This window comes from Rhinoraja longicauda, chromosome 20, assembly GCF_053455715.1.
Source record: "Rhinoraja longicauda isolate Sanriku21f chromosome 20, sRhiLon1.1, whole genome shotgun sequence".
Lineage (NCBI taxonomy): Eukaryota > Metazoa > Chordata > Chondrichthyes > Rajiformes > Arhynchobatidae > Rhinoraja > Rhinoraja longicauda.
Genome location: NC_135972.1, coordinates 12,613,801 through 12,637,303, shown reverse-complemented (window position 1 = coordinate 12,637,303; position 23,503 = coordinate 12,613,801). Strand labels below are relative to the sequence as shown.

General features: G+C 44.1%; 1 protein-coding gene across 8 annotated transcripts in view; it reads left to right on the top strand.

Moving 5' to 3' along the window:
- Positions 1-23,503, top strand: part of LOC144603566 (neuronal cell adhesion molecule-like) — a 352,237-nt gene that overhangs the window by 316,462 nt on the left and 12,272 nt on the right. For 5 of the 8 annotated variants that reach the window (XM_078416960.1, XM_078416961.1, XM_078416962.1 and 2 more), the window contains 5 exons: positions 937-999; positions 4,074-4,190; positions 7,186-7,344; positions 12,576-12,707; positions 14,564-14,642. In XM_078416960.1, coding sequence (XP_078273086.1) covers positions 937-999; positions 4,074-4,190; positions 7,186-7,344; positions 12,576-12,707; positions 14,564-14,642 — 550 coding nt within the window. The remainder of the gene's footprint in view (positions 1-936; positions 1,000-4,073; positions 4,191-7,185; positions 7,345-12,575; positions 12,708-14,563; positions 14,643-23,503) is intronic. The other 3 variants (XM_078416965.1, XM_078416966.1, XM_078416964.1) reach the window with 1 other exon arrangement.

Below are 23,503 nucleotides of genomic sequence, written 5' to 3'. Positions count from 1 at the left end.
GAAAACCCACGCAGGTCACGGGGAGAACGTACAAACTCTGTACAGACGGCGCCCGTAGTCAGAATCGAACCTGAGTCTCCGGCGCTGCATTTGCTGTAAGGCAGCAACTCTACCGCTGCACCACCGTGCCGCCCACAAAAAGCTGGAGTAACTCAGCGGGACAGGCAGCATCTCTGGAGAGAAGGAATGGATGATGTTTCGGGTCGAGACCCTTCTTCAGACTGGTTACGGATAAGGGAAATGAGAGATATAGACAGTGATGTGGAGAGATAAAGAACAATAAATAAAAGATATGCAAAAATGTAACGATGATAAAGGAAACAGGCCAATAGCTTACAATGGCCTTTTTCCTTTATCATCATTAGTTTTTTGCATATCTTTCATTCATTGTTCTTTATCTCTGCACATCACCGTCTAGATCTTTCGTTTCCCTTATCCGTAACCAATCTGACCCAAAACGTCACCCATTCCTTCTCTCCAGATATGCTGCCTGTCTCGTTGAGTTACTCTAACTTTTTGCGTATATATATTATAGATACACACACACATATATATATATATATTTTTTTTAAATATATATATATAGATACATACACACACATATATAAATGCGTATATATTGTATATGTACTGTATGTACACATATATATATATATATATATATATATATATATATGATGTGTGTGTGTGTGTGTGTGTGTGTGTGGTACATATATGTACATATAAATGTATGTATATATATATATAGAAATTCTGAAGACTTGTCTCGTGTTTCGCCGTATGGTCCAGAATGATGCATTCCTCTGCAGTTCTGAATGTTTTACCGCTGTTTGCAATCTCTCGCTCTCTCTCAATTTATGTTATTATATCACAATATTATACTGAACTTTCCCTCTGCCTCACCTATTGTTTTTCTTCCTTTCTCTGCCTCTGCAGGAGTATCTTCAACATCTCCATTACTGAAAACAGATATATTAAACCCAGATAAAAACATGAAGGGTATTGTCTTTCTTGCAAATATAACATCAGTGTTATTCAGTTTTGCATAATTGAACAAAAATAATCTTGTGTTGACTATCCACTGGTTATGATTTAAGCATGAATATTAAGGATGCATAGTCTGAGATGAAATATGTGGTTTGAATTGAATGTAGAATGTCACAAGAATGTCGCAAGTATAAACTGAGGGTTTAATGTAGTCACTATCTCTGCCAGAGAGTCTAACTCACTGCAACTTCCCTGTAAAACACCTATGTGATCTTCCATTAATCGCCTGATCCTAACTTTAGTCTTAAATTAATTCTGAATGATCCTGGATTCCACTAACTTCTAATTTCCCTCAGGACCACTTTTCTAGCTGTTGTTTTCTCAGGCTTCTTCACAAGCAACATAAAGATTGCGTTCAAAATGTTGAGCCGTAAATGGTCTGTGACTTGTTACATTACAAAAAATGCGAAGAAATAGCACTACTGCTGAAAACGCAAAATAGAAAGAAGGGTTTTTAGAATATAGCTGCACGATATAGTTAATGCAGCTCCCCACACCTTTTGAATACAGGGAGCAAGAACAATCAGGGGTCAAGAAGAGAGACTTGGGACAAAAAAAGGGATTGAAATAGCCAACTGAAGTGGATGAAGTATAACTGTCCAAGGTGTGAAAAGTATTTCTACACATTATGGATTTCATCATCATCTCCACAATACATTAATATTGTGGAATTCTTTTCCACAGAAGACTGTGGAGGCTGTCAATGTATATTTTTAAGGCAGATATAGATAGATTCTTGATTAGTACAGGAGTCAGAGGTTATGGGGAGGGCAGGACAATGGGGTTAAGAGGGAAAGATAGATCAGCCATGATTGAATGATGGAGTAGACTCGATGGGCCGAATGACCTAATTCTGCTTCTATCACTTATGAACAGGAATATGATGTCAGATCATAATGTCAATATGCAGTTATATCATGTGATACAATGACTTTACATACATTGAGCAAAACCACCTGTCTGGGTCTTGCAGTCACTGAGGAAGGCAATAGTAAGTGGGGAGTAGGAGGGACAGTTAGATAAAAACTAGAGAGGAGATAGATTATGCACCTCCTGAAAAGAGACAAGGTTTATTGTGTCTGAAGTTTTATTCCTCTCATTTATAAATTCTCATTTTCCTCGTCCTTGCATTGGCAAGGCAAGTGACTGAGGGAAAGGAATGGAGAGGGCCGGGAGGTGTCATTCAGATGGAACATTTCAATGGGAGAAGACTGTTCACAGAGAAAAAAATGGTGCAAAGGAGAAAATGTGGGGTAACGCAAGAATTTATGATTTAACAGCAAAATACATGAGAGAGATTTGTAAAAGATTAGCCGGCATCTAAAGGAGAGAAGGCAAGGTTGATGAAGCCTTACTGAAACTCTCCACCTTAGATATGGACACTGAAACAGCACAGAGATCCAGGTGACAATCAGACCTCTGGAAGTTCTCTAACCAGTCCCATGCCTTGCCCTTTTACCACAGTACTGTTTCCCCCTCTTTCTCACAATTATTAATTTCCTTTACAGAATTACCTCTGAGAATATTATTAAATGCAGTATTTTCCAGATCCCAGCAACTTGCTTGTTGTGTTTATGCCCACACTTCCCCCCTGGTTCCTGGCTGGAAATAGGGAGGTGGTTTTGAATGAATATGGAGTGATAGAGACCACAGAAACTTGCCCTTGTTGACCAAGATGTCCACGCTGTATCTCTAAACTAAACCTAATGTCAGGGTTGAACCCAGGTCTCTGGCACGTTGGCTGCTTCACTATAAAGGGTAATTCCTCACCCTGACCTCTTTCCACTCACTGCATTTCCCAAGGACTACCTCCCATGTCAAGGCCACCTGCTGTCCAAGTCCGGTCATACTGGCTGGAGCCTAGGAAAGAGAAGTAAAATTATTGGCGTTAAACCACCCCCTCCACAGATTCCTCTGATCCTCCTAAGCATCCTATTTACTTTGATGAACGAGGCAACAGAATAGAAAGGGAGGCGAACAGAATGAAAAATAAGTGGGTAGCTTACTGTGTTGCCAAATTGTCAGATTGTTGTGAGCTTCGGTCTATGGTAGGCAGGTGTGTGCACATGTTGTGTGTGGGTGTCTGTCTGTGATGTGCATGTACACACACATTCAGCTTAAGCATGGAGGGGAGTAAATCAGTACAGCAAAGATTTATTGCATGCACTGACAACACAAGTGTAAGGTTCAGCCCCAAGAGAAGGGCCATAAGCATGAACTTTGTTTAAAGCGAAATGTCATTTAAAAGTTTTAAAGTCTCAAGAACTCCCAGTCCACGTGGACCAGAGTTTCATGCTAAATGATTTCCAGGGTTTTAACTTCCTCTGCTTAGAAAAAAATGTGCAATGACAGCTCTTCCATCGGGTGCTTATTGTATTTGTATGGAGATCCTTCTCTGCTTTTTGAGCAGCAATATTACCATATTTATTTTCAGAAGTCATAGTAGTAGGACCCAAAGTAGGCCATTCGGCCCATCGAGTCTACTTTGATTTTAGTTGGTGACCCTTGCTCTTTTAACAAAATGCAAAAGAGAGAACTTTAAATTTAGTTATTAGTTTAAGACACAGGGTTTAACTCCAAGGCTGAAGGGCGGCACGGTGGCGCAGTGGTAGAGTTGCTGCCTGACAGCACGGTTACACCCGGGTTCGATCCTGACTTTGGGTGTTGGCTCTACGGAGTTTGTACGTTCGCCCCGTGACCGTGTGGGTTTTCTCCGGGTCTTTCAGTTTCCTCCCACACTCCAAAGACGTACAGGTTTGCAGGCTAATTGGTTGCGGTAAAGTTGTAAATTTTCCCCGGTGTGCAGGATCGCCTTTGTGTTGGGGGGTCGCTGGTCGGTGCAGATTCGGTGGACCGGAGGGTCTGTTTCCACACCGTATCAATAAACTAAAAAAATAAACATTACTTCCTGAAACTGAAGAAGAAATTGAAACCCCCTGGGCTTGTTGTTACCGATGTGTCTTTAACATTTGCTCTTAATACTGATTTTTTCACATGATTCTCTCTTTCTTCTGTTACCAACTCAGTCATGATCCTTCGACCAGTAATCACGAACATTACCTCATCTTCAAACCATGCAAATATCAGTTGGGAGTTTGATCGAACGGATATGCACTTTTATGTTGAATATACGATAGCTGACAGTAAGAGTTCCAATGGTTGGATTCTATGTGTGTCTCGTTAATTTAGAACATTTCATGGCATTCTGAAAGAGACATTTTTGTTGATTTTGGTTTCATCCAACTGGTTTTTGTGCCGTCTCAGAAATCAGTCCCTTAGTGCCAGTAAATGACGCACAGTTCCATAGGGCTACCAGTTTATTCTGGTATCATCAGACGTGAGAGTTCCTGATCCCATTAACACAAACCCATACACACAAACCCATTTACACTAACCCATCTGAATTGGCATCCATTTTATTGAAGTTTGGTCTCCCTAAATTTGGTTAGTACAACCTGATTTCAGCCAAGATGTAGAGAAAAGCATCTCCATATTGCTTATATAATCTGACAAAAGGTGTGAGAGTAGCTGTAAGAAAGTCTACCATGACTGGGATACTTTGGTAAGTCTCCAGCAATGGTTACATTTTCACAGTTGACAAATTTATAGAGATACAAGATATCCTGACTGTCCACTGTACAACACAGTACAGAACTATCAGCCAACCAAGCCAAGAACTGCCCCTACACCTGGCATGCCTTTTGCCCGGGAGAGCAACATTATGCACGAGTCCCCCTTCAAGATGCACTTGGTTGTGATTTAGAAAGATATCTCAATTTCTTCATTGTGTAGGAAGGAATTGCAGATGCTGCTTTACACCGAAGATGGACACAAAATGCTGGAGTAACTCTGCGGGTCAGGGCAGCATCTCTGGAGAAAAGGTGTAGGTGATGTTTTGGATGGAGACACTTCTTCAGACTCTGAAAAGGTCTGAAGAAGGGTCTTGACTCAACGCGTCACAAATAATTTCTTTCTTTAGAGATGCTGCCTGACCCGCTGAGTTACTCCAGCCTGTCTGTCTTCCATTTCTTCATTGTCGCTGTTTCTAAAATTCCAGAAGTGCCTCCGCTACAGTATTGTGGAGGTACCGCCACTGTGCAGTTACAGTCGTTCAAGAAGGCAGCTCTCTCTCAGGGACAATGAGGGGAGGCAAATAATTACCAACGATGACTCACATCCACATAGCAACAATTAACCCTGTTGGTGCTGCATGATGCGGCCAGGGGCTCTTTCTGATGATGTCTGAATTAACTATCATTTTACTGGCATTCTTGCTTGGGATGAAACAGTGCGCTCGATCCTTTTTGTTGGTGTTGTTGCTGGTTAGTCTGTTCAGTGACCGTGGGCCGGTATCAGTGAAGTGAAAGCACGCAGTTGGGTGGAATGATTAAACCTGACCCGCTTCCACGCCTTGTGTCTGCTGCTGCTCATTGAGTGGTGCATGTTGCATATTCCTCTTTCACTCGCGACAGATTTCTTCCATCCTCGTTAAGAAGAGTCACTTCCATCCCTTGCTCGCATTTGCTGTGGCAGTCTGTTGACTTTCGAGTTTAGAGCAAATTATAAGAGTAAAGGTCGCCATTACTCATCGTTGATTAAGGGCCAAGAAAGAACCGCATTTTCCTCACATCCTTTCCTCCACCATCCAACGCTGAATATCTCAAAGAGATATTTCATGCTTTGGGAAGGTATTTAGTGTGAACGAGTCGTGCAGCACAGGAATAGACCCTTCAGCCCACCATGTCCCTGCTGACCAACAGACACCTATCTGTAGAAACGCAGAACTGCAGGTACTGGTTTACAAAAAAATGGTACAAGGTGCCGGAGTAACTCAGCAGATCAAGCAGCATCTGTGGAGAACATGGATAGGTGACGTTTCGGATCACGACTCAATAGACAATAGGTGCAGGAGGAGGCCATTCGGCCCTTCGAGCCAGCACCGCCATTCAATTTGATCATGGCTGATCATTCTCAATCAGTATCCCATTCCTGCCTTCTCCCCATACCCCCTGACTCCGCTATCCTTAAAAGCTCTATCTAGCTCTCTATTGAATGCATTCAGAGAATTGGCCTCCACTGCCTTCTGAGGCAGAAGATTCCACAGATTCACAACTCTCTGACTGAAAAAGTTTTTCCTCATCTCAGTTCTAAATGGCCTACCCCTTATTCTTAAACTGTGGCCCCTTGTTCTGGACTCCCCCAACATTGGGAACATGTTTCCTGCCTCTAACGTGTCCAACCCTTTAATAATCTTATACGTTTCGATAAGATCTCTCATCCTTCTAAATTCCAGTGTATACAAGCCTAGTCGCTCCAGTCTTTCAACATATGACAGTCCCGCCATTCCGGGAATTAACCTAGTAAACCTACGCTGCACGCCCTCAATAGCAAGAATATCCTTCCTCAAATTTGGAGACCAAAACTGCACACAGTACTCCAGGTGTGGTCTCACTAGAATATGGCTGAACTGTGTATTACAACTGGCCCATTGTGTGAGTCGGGAGAGGCAGGCCCCACCAGGCAACCACATGAATCACACATCTTCCTCGTAATTGCTTTGGAGAACAAACTCAAGATCGGGCTCCTCTGGAAGGTTTCCCATTGATTGAGCTTTGAGTTGAATTGTCGCAATAAGATTCAACGAGGGTTGGTGAAACCAACCTCAATGCCCCCCCCCCCCCCCCACAGAGAGAATGATTCCCAGTCTCTGGTCACTGCTGCACTTGCTGTGCTACTGTTATTCATCAGGCTGCCATTGCCATTCATTGTCAATGAGGCTTAGTTGCTGTTGAGTATGAAACAGCAACCCTGTAACGAGGAAGGTCAGAAGCGAGGGTAAGGGGTTGTTACTCATTATATGTGATACGCTATTATTGCAAACCATATGTTTTGAGACCTCATTGGAATCGATAAATGAAATTATTTTAATGGGACAAATTGGGTGGAACATATCTGCTAGATGGCGGTCATTTAATGCTGATTTTACCAGCTTTCCTCCCTCGTATAGTGGTGTTCCGCCAGGTGTCTTGCAAACGCGTCCTGATCCCACGTGTGTAGAGCATGCCCGCACCGCCACGCATCACGGCGACCTGTCCCCGCCGCGGTTATGTCAGCTCTTTGTCTCCGTGCACTTTCCAGGTAACGGGCCTCTCGACAAAATGCAGATGAATGCCTCGCAGGCCTTCATTGTACTGCAGGACTTGTTGCCGGGGACAGTTTACAGAGTGCGCATTGTTGCCGAGAGCCAGGCTGGCCAGTTGCGGAGTAAGGACGAGCGGTTTGAGACCCGTCCACCAGGTGAGGCGGCAACACAAAGCAGTCGGCTTCGGCCTTCTTTCCCCAACGATGTATCTGACCAAGCGGTTGTGGAGGGAACATGGAACCAACACCTAATGGCTGCCAATGAAAGTCCAATGGCCAAGCTCATTAACATTGGTTTCTGCTGGAGTTGTCCAATGATGCATTTCTCCACTTAGTCTATGAGTTCTCAAAACCTTTGAGTGATTTTAAGCTTGAACTTTTTTTTTCCACAATCATAGATTTGCACAACCAGGAAATGTGGCCCTTTGCTCCCCTAAACCTGTTGTAACCATTGAGCACCCATCTATGGGCGGCACAGTGGTAGAGTTGCTGCCTTACAGTGTCAATGTGAGGCAGTGGGTTCCAAGGAGAGATAGCTGAATGGATAGCAAATTGGCACAATCATGGAAGGAAGCAGAGGGTGATGGTGGAAGGTTGCTTTCTGGACTGGAGGCCCGTGACCAGTGGTGTGCCTCGGGGTTTGGTGCTGGGCCCGTTACTGTTTGTCATCTACATCAATGATTTGGATGAGAACATACAGGGCAAAATTAGCAGATTTGCTGATGATACAAAAGTGAGTGGTTTTGCAGGTGGTGAAGATGGTTGTGAAAGATTGCAGCAGGATCTGGATCGATTGGCCAGGTAGGTGGAGGAATGTAATACAGAGAGTTGTGAGGTGTTGCATTTTGGTATGTTGAACAAGGGCAGGACCTACACAGTAAATGGTAGGCCTCTGGGTAGTGTTGTAGAGCAGAGGGATCCAGGAGTACAGGGGCATGGTCCCTTGAAGGTCGAGTCGCAGGTGGTCAAAAAGGCTTTTGGCACTTTGGCCTTCATCAGTCAGAGTATTGAGTATAGAAGTTGGGATGTCATGTCGCAGTTGAATAAGACGTTAGTGAGACCGCATTTAGAATATTGTGTTCAGTTCTGGGCACCATGTTATAGGAAATATATTGTCAAGCTTGAAAGGGTTCAGAAAAGATTTACGAGGATGTTGCCAAGACTAGAGGGTGTGAGTTGTAGAGAGAGGTTGAGTAGACTGGGCCTCTATTCCATGGAGCGCAGAAGGATGAGGGGAGATCTTACAGAGGTATACAAAATCATGAGCGGAATAAATCGGGTAGATGCACTGAGTCTCTAGCCCAGAGTAGGGGAATCGAGGACCGGAGGACTTAGGTTCAAGGTGAAGGGGAAAAGATTTAATAGGAATCCGAGGGGTAACTTTTTCACACAAAGGGTGGTGGGTGTATGGAACAAGCTGCCAGAGGAGGTAGTTGAGGCTGGGACTATCCCATTGTTTAGACAGGTACATGGATAGGACAGGTTTGGAGGGATTTGGACCAAGCGCAGGCAAGTGGGACTAGTGTAGCTGGGACATTGTTGGCGGTGTGGGCAAGTTGGGCCGAAGGGCCTGTTTCCACACAGTATCCCATGTATCATAGAGTCATAGAGTAATACAAAGATATTTACCCACTAACACTGCCCTCAATGCAACACAACTGCACAGCTTGCCGTATTTTGTGGAATCCAGATAGGATTAGCCTTTTCCGTTATGAAGTTGATCTCCACAGTCCAGTGTTTCCAGTCGTCTTGCAGTGGTTGGCAGGGAGATTTTTAGTCCGTTGCTTTGAAAGTCATGTATGCCGTACAATTGTCCTGATGCCTTCCTGTGTGGAGGTCTCATCAGAATCGATCAATCCCCTGTCAGTAACATAACTCATTAGCCCTGTTGCTTGTCTTATATTTGTTATGTTATACCTGGCCAGATCAACATGATCATTGGGAGGAAGGTCTGAATTACTGCAAATTAATAGCTTGGTATCCAGCAAAATGGTTCCGTTGATGTACGAGCCTATGTCTCCATGTTTTAAAGAGACTATGTTTTTTTTGCTGTGAGTCTACTCGGGTTGAGATGCAATGCTTTCAGATCCAGTTTGAGCTTCTAACTCTTTCCACCAAAGTGACCTGGGAGAGTTCCAAAATTTACTCCAAAATAATCACGAAACACAATCCAGTCAACTTGAATAAGCTCTAATGGAGCTATGCTAAAGGGTGCAAAATATAACCATCATGAAAAAGGGTGCCATGTCTTTAACTCTTTGCCAGCCAGCGTTATCTATGTGCTATAAAAACAGAAAAACTGCATATACTCCACAGATCAGGTGGCATGTGTGGCAAGGGAAACAATTAACATTATAGGTTGATGATCTTTATCAGAACAACTATGCCAGTCATCTACTTGAAGTGTTTAAAACGAGGAACTGCAGATGCTGGTTTACAGAGAAAGGACACAAAGTGTGCTGGAGTAACTCATCGGGTCAGACAGAATCTCTAGCGATCACGGATAGGTGAATCCATGTTCTCCAGAGATGCTGCCCGACCCACTGAGGTACTCCAGCACTTTGTGCCCAAACGTGAGGTGTTAACTCTGTTTCTCTCCCCACAGATAGTGCCTGACCTGTTGAGTGTTTCCAAACTTTCCTATTTTTATTTCAGTTTCCACAGTCTACAGCATTTTGCATTTGGTTTTATTTTTTTAATCTGTGTGCTGTCCGTTTGACCTTTGGTCTGTTATGTTTGAAGCATGTCTCATCTGATGAGAAACACTTGCATTCTGAAATTGCATTGGAAGTTACACGATTTTGAAGTGTTTATTGATGTGAGCATTAGTTTTGGCCGGGGAAAATGGTGAAAGAGCTTAGCAATGAATATAAAGAGCTGGATTTTGTCCATAAGTGGTACCTTATGTGTAAGTGTGCATAAGCTTGTGTCTTCAGGCATCACACAAATGTTAAAGGATGTGAGATTTGGTGGGACTTCTTATGTATTCTGCCATTTTATGTGTGCTGTTGCGGGTAATGCATCTTTGAGTTGAGGCCCAGATTGAGGTATTTTTAACACTCAGCAAATGCATTTTATTGAACACCTTGGGATTTTGCAAGATGCTCTGTTACTGCTGCACTCCTTGTTTGGTTGAGGATCTTTAGCTTGTGTGTCATTTTGATTATGTTCATTGTTTGCATGTCGCTTTGTTATTTTTATGTTGTTTTGAGGTTTCCCCGTGACATATGTTTCAAGACAAGTTTGATTCGATTAAAATGGACCCTTTCTCCATTACCCCAGTAGATAATCAGCAAAGCTGCGATTTTAGTGCAGTGAATGAAACCAATGTGATTGCAAAACAAGACAGAGTTGACTTATGTTATTGTGTAGGAAGGAACTGCAGATGCTGGTTTACACCGAAGAGAGACATAAAATTCTGGAGTAACTCAGCGGGTCAGGCAGCATCTCTGGGAAAAAGGACTCATTCCTCAGGCTGAACAAGGGCCTCGACCCGAAACGTTACCTATTCCTTTCCTCCAGAGATGCTGCCTGACCCGTTGAATTACTCCAGCATTTTGCGTTGATTTGTGTTATTGTTAGGTATTTGATGAAATGGTGCCTCGTACAAGCCTCCATTTTGCGAACATATGAAAACAATGCCCATTGTTTCATTTATTTGATCTCCACCACTTGAAATGTCACATCATTGAATTTGGATCTTTTTATTTTTGATTGCTTCTCCATGTTCCTGCATCTTCTGGTTAAATTTAACTTCTCTCTGTTCCTTAATCACTCGCCCTCAAAATATGAACTATGTTGACTGAATGTGTCACATATCCCAACCAAAGGTATTACTTATTTTTTCAGTATGATCCTTTTGATTGAAGTATCTATATGTCCATCAAGCTGGGCCCATTATCAGTTTTATGGGCGTGGTAGCAATGAGCTAAATATGGCACAAAATCAAAATGCTGATTGTTCTTGACTAATTCCAGAGAACTGGAGAGGCACATTTTTGTGGATGTTACGATCCCTCACCATGGTGTGGTCAATGGTTGGCATGGACTTGGTGGGCCGAAGGGCCAATTCCCATGCTGTACATCTAAACTCTAAACTAAACTAAAGTAAAGCATGTACCAGGTCAGGTTTATTGTTAATGTTAATTGATTGAGAACTTCCACCTTTTGGGCAAGAAATTCTCTTGAACTTATCTGCATTGTTGCCTCTGCATTATCTTCCCAATGAGTGCAAGGTTACTGGGACGAACAATCCAGCAAGACCTGGGATCAATCAGGTTTGCTCCTCCTGATTGCTGCTCAATAACGCTGCTGGGAAATGGATGTGGGGTTTGGTAAGAAGAGGAGCCCCAGATCATTGGTGCATCTGCCTCCACCCAGCACGGTTTGGAACAGCTGTGAGCGCTCAGCACATTGCAGGGTGGCCCCTGGTGTAGCTCCTGTTGAGCAATGCCGTAGCTCCAGCCAGAGATAATTGGGAAAGATGTGGCACATGGAGAAAGCAAGGAGTGATTTAACCTTTGGCGATGCTGTTAAATGATTGATATCAATTCAGTCATCCATAGAACACCACCTCCCCATGAAGTCAGATGATTGAGAAGGTGGCCAAATCAATAGGAATGCCCTTTCCCTATCACCCCATCGCACCACAATGTAAGAATTGGTGAATTATTTTAAAAATGAATAACAGCTATCTTACTTCAGCTAAAAACTGAAAAGAAATATAGTTTAACGCTATAAATCCAGATGAAACATTTTAGTGTAGGGAGGAACTGCAGATGCTGGTTTGTGCCAAAGATAGGCACACAATGCCGGTATAACTCAGCGGTTCAGGCGGCATCTCTGGAGAAAAAGAATAGGTGATGATGTTTCGGGTTGGTACCCTTCTTCAGACTGAAAGTAGAGGTTGGAGGGAGGGTGGAGAAGGAAATAAACTGGAGGTGAGAAAAGGCCAGAACAAATCGGGGCCAGCAACAGATGACCTCAGGAAGGGTGGAGCCCATCATGGCCCATTGTTGGCTGGGGAAGAGGGATGCAAGGGATGGGAACTGTGGAACTGGTAGGACGACTGGAGGGGGTGGGGGGGGGGGGGGGAGGGAATGCAGGATTTACTTGAAATTAGAGAAATCAACGTTCCTACCGCTGGGTATGTAAGCTTCCCAAGCAAAATATCAGATGTTTTTGAACTTTGTCGTGTTGTCATTCCCCCTTAAGCACCATCTGTGATTGTGATTGATGACAGATAACGTATTATCTGTTTTGTTATCATTGCCTTGCGTTGAACTCCGGTTAACATAAAAGTGCCCTGGGTGACTATCTCCGCCTCCAGTCAGTTTAATTCAGGTGGTAATCAGTGTTTTCTCACTCTCTCTTTCAAATAAACACCAGCCATGGCAAGCCGTCAGGTGGATATTGCCACCCAGGGTTGGTTCATTGGTTTGATGTGTGCCATCGCCCTGCTAATCCTCGTCCTCCTGATTGTCTGCTTCATCAAAAGGAACAAAGGAGGCAAATACCCAGGTAAGACCATCTTCGCCCAGCAGGGTATTGAGATACCATAGAAAGCTCTAATCAGGTTTACGCCACAAGCTCTCTAGACCTTGGTGATTCTGAGGACTGGTATTAGTCAGGCATTACGTGAGGAATGAGCTGAGAAGATCTGTGTTTTCAATTTCATACCCACAGCCATGCATTTAGAGAGAACTTCATTGAGGTGGGTTGGAGGGTGTAGCCAGTAAAGCTGGAGATAGACACAAAAGGCTGAAGTAACTCAGCAGGTCAGGCAGCATCTCTGGAGAAAAGGAATAGGTGATAGGAGACCCTTCTTCAGACTGAGAGTCAGGAGAAAGGGAAACGAGAGATATAGGCGGTGATATAGAGAGATATAGAACAAATGAATGAAAGATATACAAAGAAGTAACAATGATTAAGGAAAGGTAGAACACACAATGGTCCATTGTTGGCTGTAGGCTAGGTGATAACAAGTTATGCAGCCAATTAAACAACAGGATGACGGTGAAACTAGTACAATGACTAGGGTGGGGGAGAGATAGAGAGAGAGAGGTAATGCAAGTGTTACTTGAAGTTAGAGAAATTCGTATCATATGATAAGCGAAATATGAAGTGCTGAGCAGGGGTTACTTGAAGTTAGAAGTAAAACTGAAGTTTGGATAGCATAGACCTGGAGTTGTTTATAATACCAAATGCAATTTCAAAGCTGCAAGAGTGGGAACTTAGACATGAGTACTGTAAAGAGTGTTAAGGAATATGGTTGCACCAGCAACATAAGTAAGAGACACAGAAGGATTAGACCCATTAAAAAAGGGTAAACTTTGAACTATCTTTGTAAACAATCTGTATCACCACACATGAAGGTTGTCTAAGGTCACAACAGAACAGTGGACAAGTGAATGGCAGATGCAATTTAACTCAGGCAAGTGAAAAATAATGCTTTCAGGAAGTTAACCAGGGCTGGACATACACAATGCATGGTAAGGTCCTGGGGAGTGTTGTTGAACAGGGAGTCTGAGGGGTACAATATATAATTCCCTGGAAATGGCAACACTGGTAGACAGGATGGTAAGGAAGGTATGAGGCATGCTTGCCTTCATTGGCTGAAACATTGAATATAAGAGATGTCATGTTAGAGTTGTGCAAAAACTGGTTGGGCCACACTTGGAGTATTGTGTGTAGTTCTGGTCACCGCACTATAGGAAGGGTGTGATTAGACTTGAGTCCGTGCAGAGAAGGTTCACAATGGTGTGCTTGAATTGGTCTTGGGTCATCAGGAGAGATTTGGATAGGCTGGATCTCTTTTCGCCGAAGTCAGCCCCTTTCTGAGCGATAACATGATTGAGGTGTATATGAGACGCATACTTAGGGTAGATAGCCAGGGTGTGGTTAACTTGATGCCTTAAACTAAGACATTGGTTTAAGGTGAGAGAGAGGAGATATCAAGGGAATCTGAATGGTAAATTTTCCACACCAAGAATAGTTGGTATCTGGAATGAGCTGCCGGAGGAGGTGTGGAGGCAGGAACAGCAACAACATTTAAGAGACATCTGAACAGGTACTTGAATGGGCAAGGCTTAGAGGGATATGGAATTACTATGTTTTCATTTACTTCACTTCCTTTGTCCCTTCTCCCCCTTTCCCCTCTCCATTTAACCCCTCGCTTGCCCCCTCATCCTACTCCTTCTCCCTCTTCCACCTGATTTCCCTTCCAACCACCATTTCCCCAACACCCCATCTTTCCGCTTACATTCCCTTCCCCTCCATTCCCTCCCCTCCACCCCGAGCAGTTTGCTGTGCTCGGGATAAACGGCACCCTGTTGTAATGCCTACCTCTTTCTGATCTCCACCCCTGACGTTTACAGTGAAGGAGAAGGAGGATGCTCACGCCGACCCCGAGATTCAGCCGATGAAAGAGGATGACGGTGCCTTTGGTGAATACAGGTGAGCACCTGTCCTCTAGCCTGTCACCTGCCTCTCTGTACTGTCTCATTGAAGAGTTATCCAGCTGGTCGGAATTCCTAGTCTTGGACCCGTTGAATGTAGTGAGCTTTGAAACTGTGAATGGTCTGTGTTGGGGCTGTGGCTTTTCCTTTGCAATTCCCCCTTCCCGTTTCTGGATTTGGAGATGTACAGTTTACATCATACTCTCACACGCCGATGCCGACATCCCGGTTCCACGGATTTTAGCACTTTAACCGAAACTGCTTTCCGCCTCTGAACTTCAAAAGCATTGCAATTGTTTTTCTCTTTGGTAAATAAGATCCGATCATTTTAACGTTTTGAACAGGTTGGTTTCTGGATTATTGCACCTGGAATCAGTGGTTAAAAGGCTTCACACGTTACATGGAAAATAGAATAGTGCAAAACAGGAACGGGCCCTTGTGCCGAACGTGATACCAAGTTAAACTGATCTCATCTGCCTCTGCATGATCCACGTCCCTCTTTTCCCTGCACTCCATGTGCCTATCTAAAAACCTCTTAAACACCACCATCATATTTGCCTCCATCCCAACCCCTGACAATTCGTTCCAGGCCCCCTCTGTGTTAGAAAAAAATGTTCTGGTGTTAAAAAAAACAACCCCGCAGATACTGGAAATCAGAAACAACACCAGAAAATGCTGGAAATCCTCATCAGGACTGACGAGGGCCTAGGACCCAAAATGATAACTATTTCTCCTACCACAGAAGCTGTCCGACCTGTTGAGTGTTTCCAGTATTTTTTGCTTTTGTTTCACATCTTCTGGAGTATTTGAGCTGGACGTTGAAGAAAAGAACACAGTGAGTTTGCAGCAACATGGATTTCATTCCATATTGTGGAGTGACTTGAAGCTCAGCTCCCAGAAGAGGCGAATGAAAGGTTAGTGAGGGGGCCGGAGCAGAGGGTGAGAGCATTGTTGAAAGGAGAGCTGTTTATGAATTTATAGTCGTATTGATAAATAATTAACAAAGGTGTCAACGCCAAAACATTGACTGCTTCTCTTCCCACAGGCGCTGCCCAACCTGTTGAGTTTTTCCAGTTTTATGTGGGATATGTCTTTGGGAGTTGCATGGTGGCTGGTGGTAAGGGTGACTCAAGGGAGGTGTGCGTTTATGAATCAGAGCCATTCTGTGGTGAGGCCCTTTATCGAGGAGTCAGTATTAGAGAACTTCTAGGGTAATTGAGGTCTTTCAAGTGATAAACAGATTCAATGCAGTAGTTAGCCCAGAAGCAAACAGGGTCAGTACAAAGCTATTCTGGTGCAACACTAGGTACCACTTTAAACAAAAAATAGTGAAAATTTGAAACGCCCGCCTAAACAAAAGGCGCAGCCACAAGGTCATTGAGCTTCTGTCGGGGAAGGATATGATGAGTTTATGAAGCAAATGGGGTTGAGTCTGAGATCAGCCATGATTTAGTTGAATGAGAGAATAGCCACTTCTTGTTTAAATGTTCCACACATTAATGGGTGGCACAGTGGCGCAGCAGTAGAGTCGCTGCCTTCCAGCGCCAGAGACCCGGGTTCGATCCTGACTACGGGTGCTGTCTGTATGGAGTTTGTACATTCTCTCTGCTTAGGATCCTAGCAGCATCAATCCTAGCAGGGAATGATCAACAACAAGAATGAGAGAAGCACAGAGTTGTAGCACTGGACAGCGATAGGGAGAGGTGAGACCATGGCGGGATTTGGGTCTGAGGTTGGTAAAGTAGAGGTTTGAGGTTTGCTCTGCCAGAGGTCACTCCAGGGTATTGGACACAAGACTGATTGTTGAATGGAACTCAGTGTAAGTTAGGGAGCGGGTTGTAGAATCGATGAAGTGGAAGGTGGGAGGTTGGCAAGGGTTGTCCTGGAATATTGAGTCTTGGGTTCAAACGCACAGTCGAGAGTTTCAGCTGCAGGTGAGATGAAACAGTGGAGTAGTCGGGCGATGTGATGGATGAGGTTGGGTGGAGCACAGGTATCTGGCACAAGGTATCTGTGCAGTCTGACCCGTCGAGTGTTTCCAGCATTTTATTTCAAGGCTGAGTTGGGCTGATGACAACATGTCATTGAGGTTGTCATCAGCCCAACTCAGCCTTGAAATAAAATGCTGGAAACACTCGACGGGTCAGACTGCACCAGTGGAAAGGGAATGTTTTGGGGCAAGCACTCTTCATCAGCCCTTGGAGCGTTCAAATGGCATCAAGAATGCGAAGGCTGTGGCGAAGATCCAATCCAATGATTTCAGTCTTTGCATTCCCAGTACCTAGTGGGAGAGAAGCTCTTCTCTTCCAGGATTGAGTATCTGACAAGTGGATTCCCAATGTAGAGAAAATCATAGCCATGGAATCGTGGAAACAGGCCCAACTTGCCCACACTGGCCAACACGTCCCATCTACACTAGTCCCACCTGCCTGCATTTGGCCCATATCCCTCTAAACCTATCCTATCCATTTACCTGTGTAAGAAGGAACTGCAGATGCTGGTTTAAACCGAAGATAGACACAAAAAGCTGGAGTAACTCAACGGGACAGGCAGCATCTCTGGAGAGAAGGAATGGGCGACGTTTCGGGTCGAGACCCTTCAGACCTTCTTCGGAATTTGAAGGAGGGTCTCCACCTGAAACGTCGCCCATTCCTTCTCTCCAGAGAAGCTGCCCGTCCTGATGAGTTACTCCAGCTTTTTGTTGCTCTCCATTTACCTGTCTAAATGTTTCTTAAACATTCAGAAGGATTTAGAGAGAGGAAGGTTCAAGAAATGTAATGATGTGATCAAGATGGAGATTGTCAGCACACTGTGGTAGCTGAAGTCATGATTCGGGATGATGTTGCCAAGGACCAACATGTCGTTGAGCCGTGGGAGATGGTGAAGGAAGAACCCTGGGGAAGGGTTTACTAGGGGGAAGAGCAGCCATTGAAACACCCTGGCCACTTTTGGAGCAGATTGGGTCTGAGGTCAGTGATATTTCTCTTTGAGATGCAGTCTCTGTATATTAGCAGAGCCTGGGGCAGCTCACCTGCTATCATTGCAACTCAGGGGTATTCAGGTCTGAGCAAATTTAATTCACTCTTGTAAGGAAATGAAACCCATGTTGCTTTAACTGCATGTGGACAACAACTTCAACAGCCAAATATCTTTCCAATTTGGTGCAAACCTAGAATTGAAAAACTAGTTAAGATATCCTTTAATGAAATTGGATGGAAATTCTCTCCCTGAAACACCACCCTCAGTCTCCCCCTCAGGAGTGACCGTTACTCCCCAACACACTGCTCCACTCTTGCTGCAAGGTGACCATTACTCCCGGACACTCAATCCCTCCCCAGTGATCCTTCACAGAGTGTCCATTCGCTCCACAAGCTGACTCTTCACAGCTTGAAACGTTGCCCCAAACCTTCACTGCCTGACATGTTGTCCTCACATACTCTACAAAATGATCCTTCCCTCCCTGACAAGGGCTGCTGTCCCCAGTGACCCCTCACACCCTGAAGCACCACTGCCCCCACTTCCACCCCCGGAGTTACAATTTACTCCCTGACATGCTGTTCCACTATTTTGTTTTGATTGTTGTGCAAAAATTATTCCCACTATTTTGCACAATTTATTGTTGTGCATCCAATATCCATCTCAGCATTCAGAGTCTGTTTCCTTATGGGAATGGGATTCCAGGTGCAATCCTAAAGGGGAAGGGATTCTGCATGCGTATGTTGAAACTGGGCTTCAAGGGAATGTATCTGGGAACTTTGCTTAAAGAGGATGCAGCTCTGAGTCATTCAATATGGGGAACTAACTGGGTTGGACTGGATGCAGATTCTTAAATGGTGGGGCAAGGCTTGGGATACTCCAATCCTCTGGCTTTTAAAAAGGAGGCTCCACTTCACAATCCCAAAGGGAAAAGGGCATCTTTAAAAAAGGAAGTGAGTCTCTAGTTTTGTATCTAGGGAGAGAAGAACTCCTTGGTATCGGATCATGCTTTTGCCACTTCCTGATGTCTGCACACTTTACATTGTGCATTTGATAAGTTTAATAAAAGCGTTTTGGCTCATCATTGTTCACAAAAACATTGTTCCTTTCAATCTTTAGTGACGTGCATTATCTCCAAAACAGTCTCAAAGCAAAATTGTGAATTTGAAGCCTTATGTGTTCCTGTAATCGTTATTATACCTGTACGAAATTCTTTCCCATTGTGTAAGATATCTAATCTGTATGAGCTTTATAATGTGGATGTACATTACCTATTTATTCGCAGAGATATATGAATGTATATATTGTACCCCTTGTTTTGTATAAGTAGCTCTTTGTTGCTATTCATCTATATTGCCTTGTTGTTTCTACAAAACTTTAGGGTGCAACTGATTATCAATTGATGGGCTGCCATCATTAATAAAGGGGCAATGGGATAGGGCCACTTGCTTTGAGCATGACACAGAGACACCAATGCTGTTTTTAATTCGAGGCAACAGGAAACTCATTGCAACAGCAAACTCATTGCAACAGCATCAAGAAAAGATGGAACATCTTTTTACCCGATTTTTTACCCATTATATTTAATCAAAGGGTAGTGTCAATGTGCTCAATGTGGACCTACAGGTTTAGTTCCTAGTGAACAACCTCAGTAGGTTTGGGATGAAGATGAATGAGCCAATCTATCCACCTTTGATTGTTGTCCTGAGGCTTAGTCCCAGGAATGAGCCTACCTGTGTGGCCTCCATGATAGTCCCACTCCGGACTGGCCAGAGGAATGGGATTGTACTAAGATATTGGTCCCCGTGGTGTCAAAGTCAGAAGGGAGAGAGAGAGTGAGTGGGGGCCGGGGAATTCATGATTTGAAATGAAAGTGAAAAGGGTTGCACCCTAATGGAAATAAAAGGTAAATGTGCTTATTGCAAAGATAGTGGATTGTTGTTCTTGGCTAATAATGTCATTTGTCTCAAAAGCTGGAACTCAACTAAATATGTTGGACCTCTAACTTGATTCTGCTGTTATTGATTAAACCTCTAAGAATTGATCCTCACATTTCTTGCAGAACATGAGCTTGTTTTCAACACTTTGCATCTCCTGCAGTTTGTAAAATAGACTACTAAAGAGCAGTCGCACAAAGGCAACTGGTTTCATTCTCTCCACAACTTTGTCATCCCCTAACTTTGCGTCCTCTCTTCTTTGGTTCCAAGGCTTTGGCTGTTGCATGCAGCACAATTCCGTAATCTCTGATAACTTACCCAAACAACCGTCCTTTACTTGTGAAGCTGGATGCTGTCTGAGGCTATTTGACTACAGTGGCATTAGAGTGTGAAGGGTAGAAACAATGGGGAAAATAGTAGGCCATTCGGCCCTTTGAGCCAGCACTGCCATTCAATATGATCATGGCTGATCATCCAAAATCAGTACCCCATTCCTGCTTTCTCTCCACATCCCTTGATTCCATTAGCACTAAGAGCTAAATCTAACCCTCTCTTGAGTGATTTGCCTTCCCCCATAACCAGAGGCAATGAGACTGATTTCAATCCTGCCCAATGTTATTCAGCTCAGGCTTGCTTCAGCATCAAACCTGCCATTCCTCCACCTATTTATTTAATAGAATAATTGAAGAGGTTCAGAATTAACATTTTTCTTTGCTCAAAGAGAATATGAAATGTAAGGAAATGTGATTTCATCCATTTTACACTCAGGAAAGAGAGAGTGTGGAGGGCCAGAGAGATTTAAGGTTTCATGCACCGAGGTTACCAATGGACAGCTGAAAACAATAAACAAACGATTAATGGAATGGTGGCCTTTCCCTCAAGAGGTCTGGCATATACATACGTGCAGTTTGAATAGCTGCTGCAGAGAGTGGATGCGAAAGTGGGATAACATGGAATGAGTGTGAACGGGTGATCGATGGTTGGCGTGGACTCGGTAGACCAAAACAAGACAGTAGGTCCTCTTGCCAAGTGTGCCACAATCAGCTTTTTCTTCCTGCATTGTTAAGCCATATTGAGAACCATGCTCAAATGGCAGCCCACCGATTTCAAAGGGAAGAAAACGATGGGCCATGGAACAGGCCTGATTCGCTGGTCCCATATTTGTTGCCCAGCCTTAATTGCCCACTTGCCCGCAGGCAAGGGCAGCAACACAGGTGCCAGGCTGGGCATGGATGACAGGTTTCCTTCCCTAAAGGGTATTAGTGAACCAGAGAAATTAGTTCAAATCCCACCATGGAACTTAGGCATGCTAATCTCATATCAATGTTGCTCTACCCTTTCCGTTTTCCAAAAGCAATAACAGCAATTCATTTTGCATTGTGAGCTGTTCACCCCTGGCTCAATCCTTTCAGCTCTTGGTCCAAAACCCTGTAGATCACATACCAAGTACATATTCAAATACTGTATGAATAAATTGACTGTTTCAACATAGTTGACACTGCTATATCAACAACTGCCTGTATCAACCCTTCAGTTGTGTAGGAGAGAAATGCAGTGGCTGGTTTAAATCAAGATAGACACAAACTGCCTGAGTAACTCAACGTGTCAAGGCAGCATCTGCGGAGAAAAGGAATAGGTGACGTTTTTGGGCGAGACCCTTCTTCAGACCGAGAGTCAGGGGAGAGGGAACCTAGGGGTATGAAAAGGTACAGAACAGATGAGAGCCAAAATGGATGGCCAAAGAGTCTACAATGGTCGGTGAGGAGGTCATATGAACAAGCTAGCAGGACGGCTAGAGTGGGGGAGGGACGGTGAGTAAGGGAATTCATTAATAATGAATATTGAAATTAGGGAAATCAATAATTAATACCGCTGGGTTGTAAGCTGCCCAAGAGAAATATGAGGTGTTATTCTTCCAATTTGCATGTGGCCTCACTCCGACAGTAGAGGAGGCCCAGGACAGAAAGATCAGTAGGGGAATGGGCGGGGGTGTTAAAATATTTAGCAGCCGGGAGATCACGTAGGCCAGGGTGGACAGACTGTAGGTGTTCTGCGAACCAGTTGCCCAGTCTGCGCTTAGTCTCTCTGATATACGGGAGTCCACACTGGGAACAGGTGGTGGAACATCTTCAAGTGGTGAATCCAGACACTTGGAATGGGTGAAAACATTTTCATCATCTCCCCTCTGATCCTTCCACTAATTCATTTAAATTGATGCTCCCTTGTTCCTGTTGCTTAGGGGTCACCCCCCCTCCCCCTCCCATTTCCTCTAACTCGGCTCCTCATATTATGAAACATATCTATTGTTCATGTCGTAGAAGCAGAATCAGGCCATTTGGCCCATCGAGTGTACTCTGCCGTACAATCATGGCTGATCTATCTTTCCCACAATCCCACTCTCCTGCCTTCTCCTCGTAACCTTTGACACACTTGCTTATTAAGTACCTGTCCATCTCTGCTTTAAAAATACCCAAAGAAGGCATCCACAGCCATCTGTGGCAATGAATTCCACAGATTCAACACCTGCTGCCTAAAGAAATTCCTCTTCATCTCTTTTCTAAAGGTGCGTCCTTTTATTCTTAGTCTGGTCCTAGACTCTCCCTGTAGTGGGAACGTCAAGTCTCCCTTCAGTTTCCACCATTTGCATTTCAGTCGACATTAAGGAGCAGGAACTCTGGCTGGATTTTCCTTTCCTCCTTTAGTGTAGTTTAGTTTAGTTTAGAGATACAGCGCGGAAACAGACCCTTCAGCAGACCAAGTCCACGCCGACCGGCAATCCACACACATTAACACTATCCTACACACAAGAGGGACAATTTACAATTATACCAAGCCAATGAACCTACAAACCTGTACTTCTTTGGAGTGTGGGAGGAAACCGGAGATCCCTGAGAAAACCCACGCGGGTCACGGGGAGAACGTACAAACAAGCACCCATAGTCAGGATTGAACCCGGGTCTATGGCGCCGTGAGGCAGCAAGTCTACCGCTATGCCACCGCGCCATCTCTTCCTGAACCCAAAGAGGCAACTTGAGTGCCGTTAGCTGAGATCAGTGCCCTGTTGTAATGATCTGGCGACAAGCCAACAAGTTGCTGACTTGTTCCATACTGGACAACTTTCTGACCACTGACCCATCCTGAGAACCGATGCCAAAATTAGGATGATCATCTGGATGGGTATAGCTGGAGTTTGGAGCAGGTACTTTTCTTCTCTGGAAATTTATTTGAACAATCTTTAAATGCAATAAAGAGTCATAGAGTCATGCAGCACAAAACAGCCATTTGGCCCACTGAGTCCTTGTCAACGATGAACCGCCTATATATACTAATACTACCCTAATCCCATTTGTTGTTCTCCGCACATTCTCCTTAACTGGCCTGCAGGTTCAGCCACTCACCTGCACACTAGGGACAATTTGCCGCAGTCATTTAACCCACCAACCCACATGTCTTTAGGAGGTGGGAGGAAAGCAGTGCAACCAGGGAAAACTCACAGAGGCACAGGGAGAGCGTAAAAACTCCACACAAAGGTACCCAAGGTCAGGACTGAACCCAGGAGCTGTGAGGCAGTCGATCCATTAGCTGTGCCACTGTGCCACAACTAAAATGTAAGGAACGAGAATTATATTCTCAGCTGATAAGCACAGAGAACGGACTCTATATATTTCATTTAATAATATAATCCTACACGGCTTGAAATGAGGTTATAAATAGAAAGTGTTCAATATTTAAATAGCTAAATATAGGTTCTTTTCGATTAAAATTACTTTAAATTCTCTTCATTCATCTTTGCCTGTCTTGTCCACAGTTAGTGCTCTTCAGCTGATTTACTTGTTCATTGCCTGGTGACTGCTCACTCATTCACCCCCTGCTTCATGGACATCCGCCTTTTCTCTTCAAATCACCGGCCATCAACCAGTCTGTGGCCTTGCAGGGGAACAGGTCC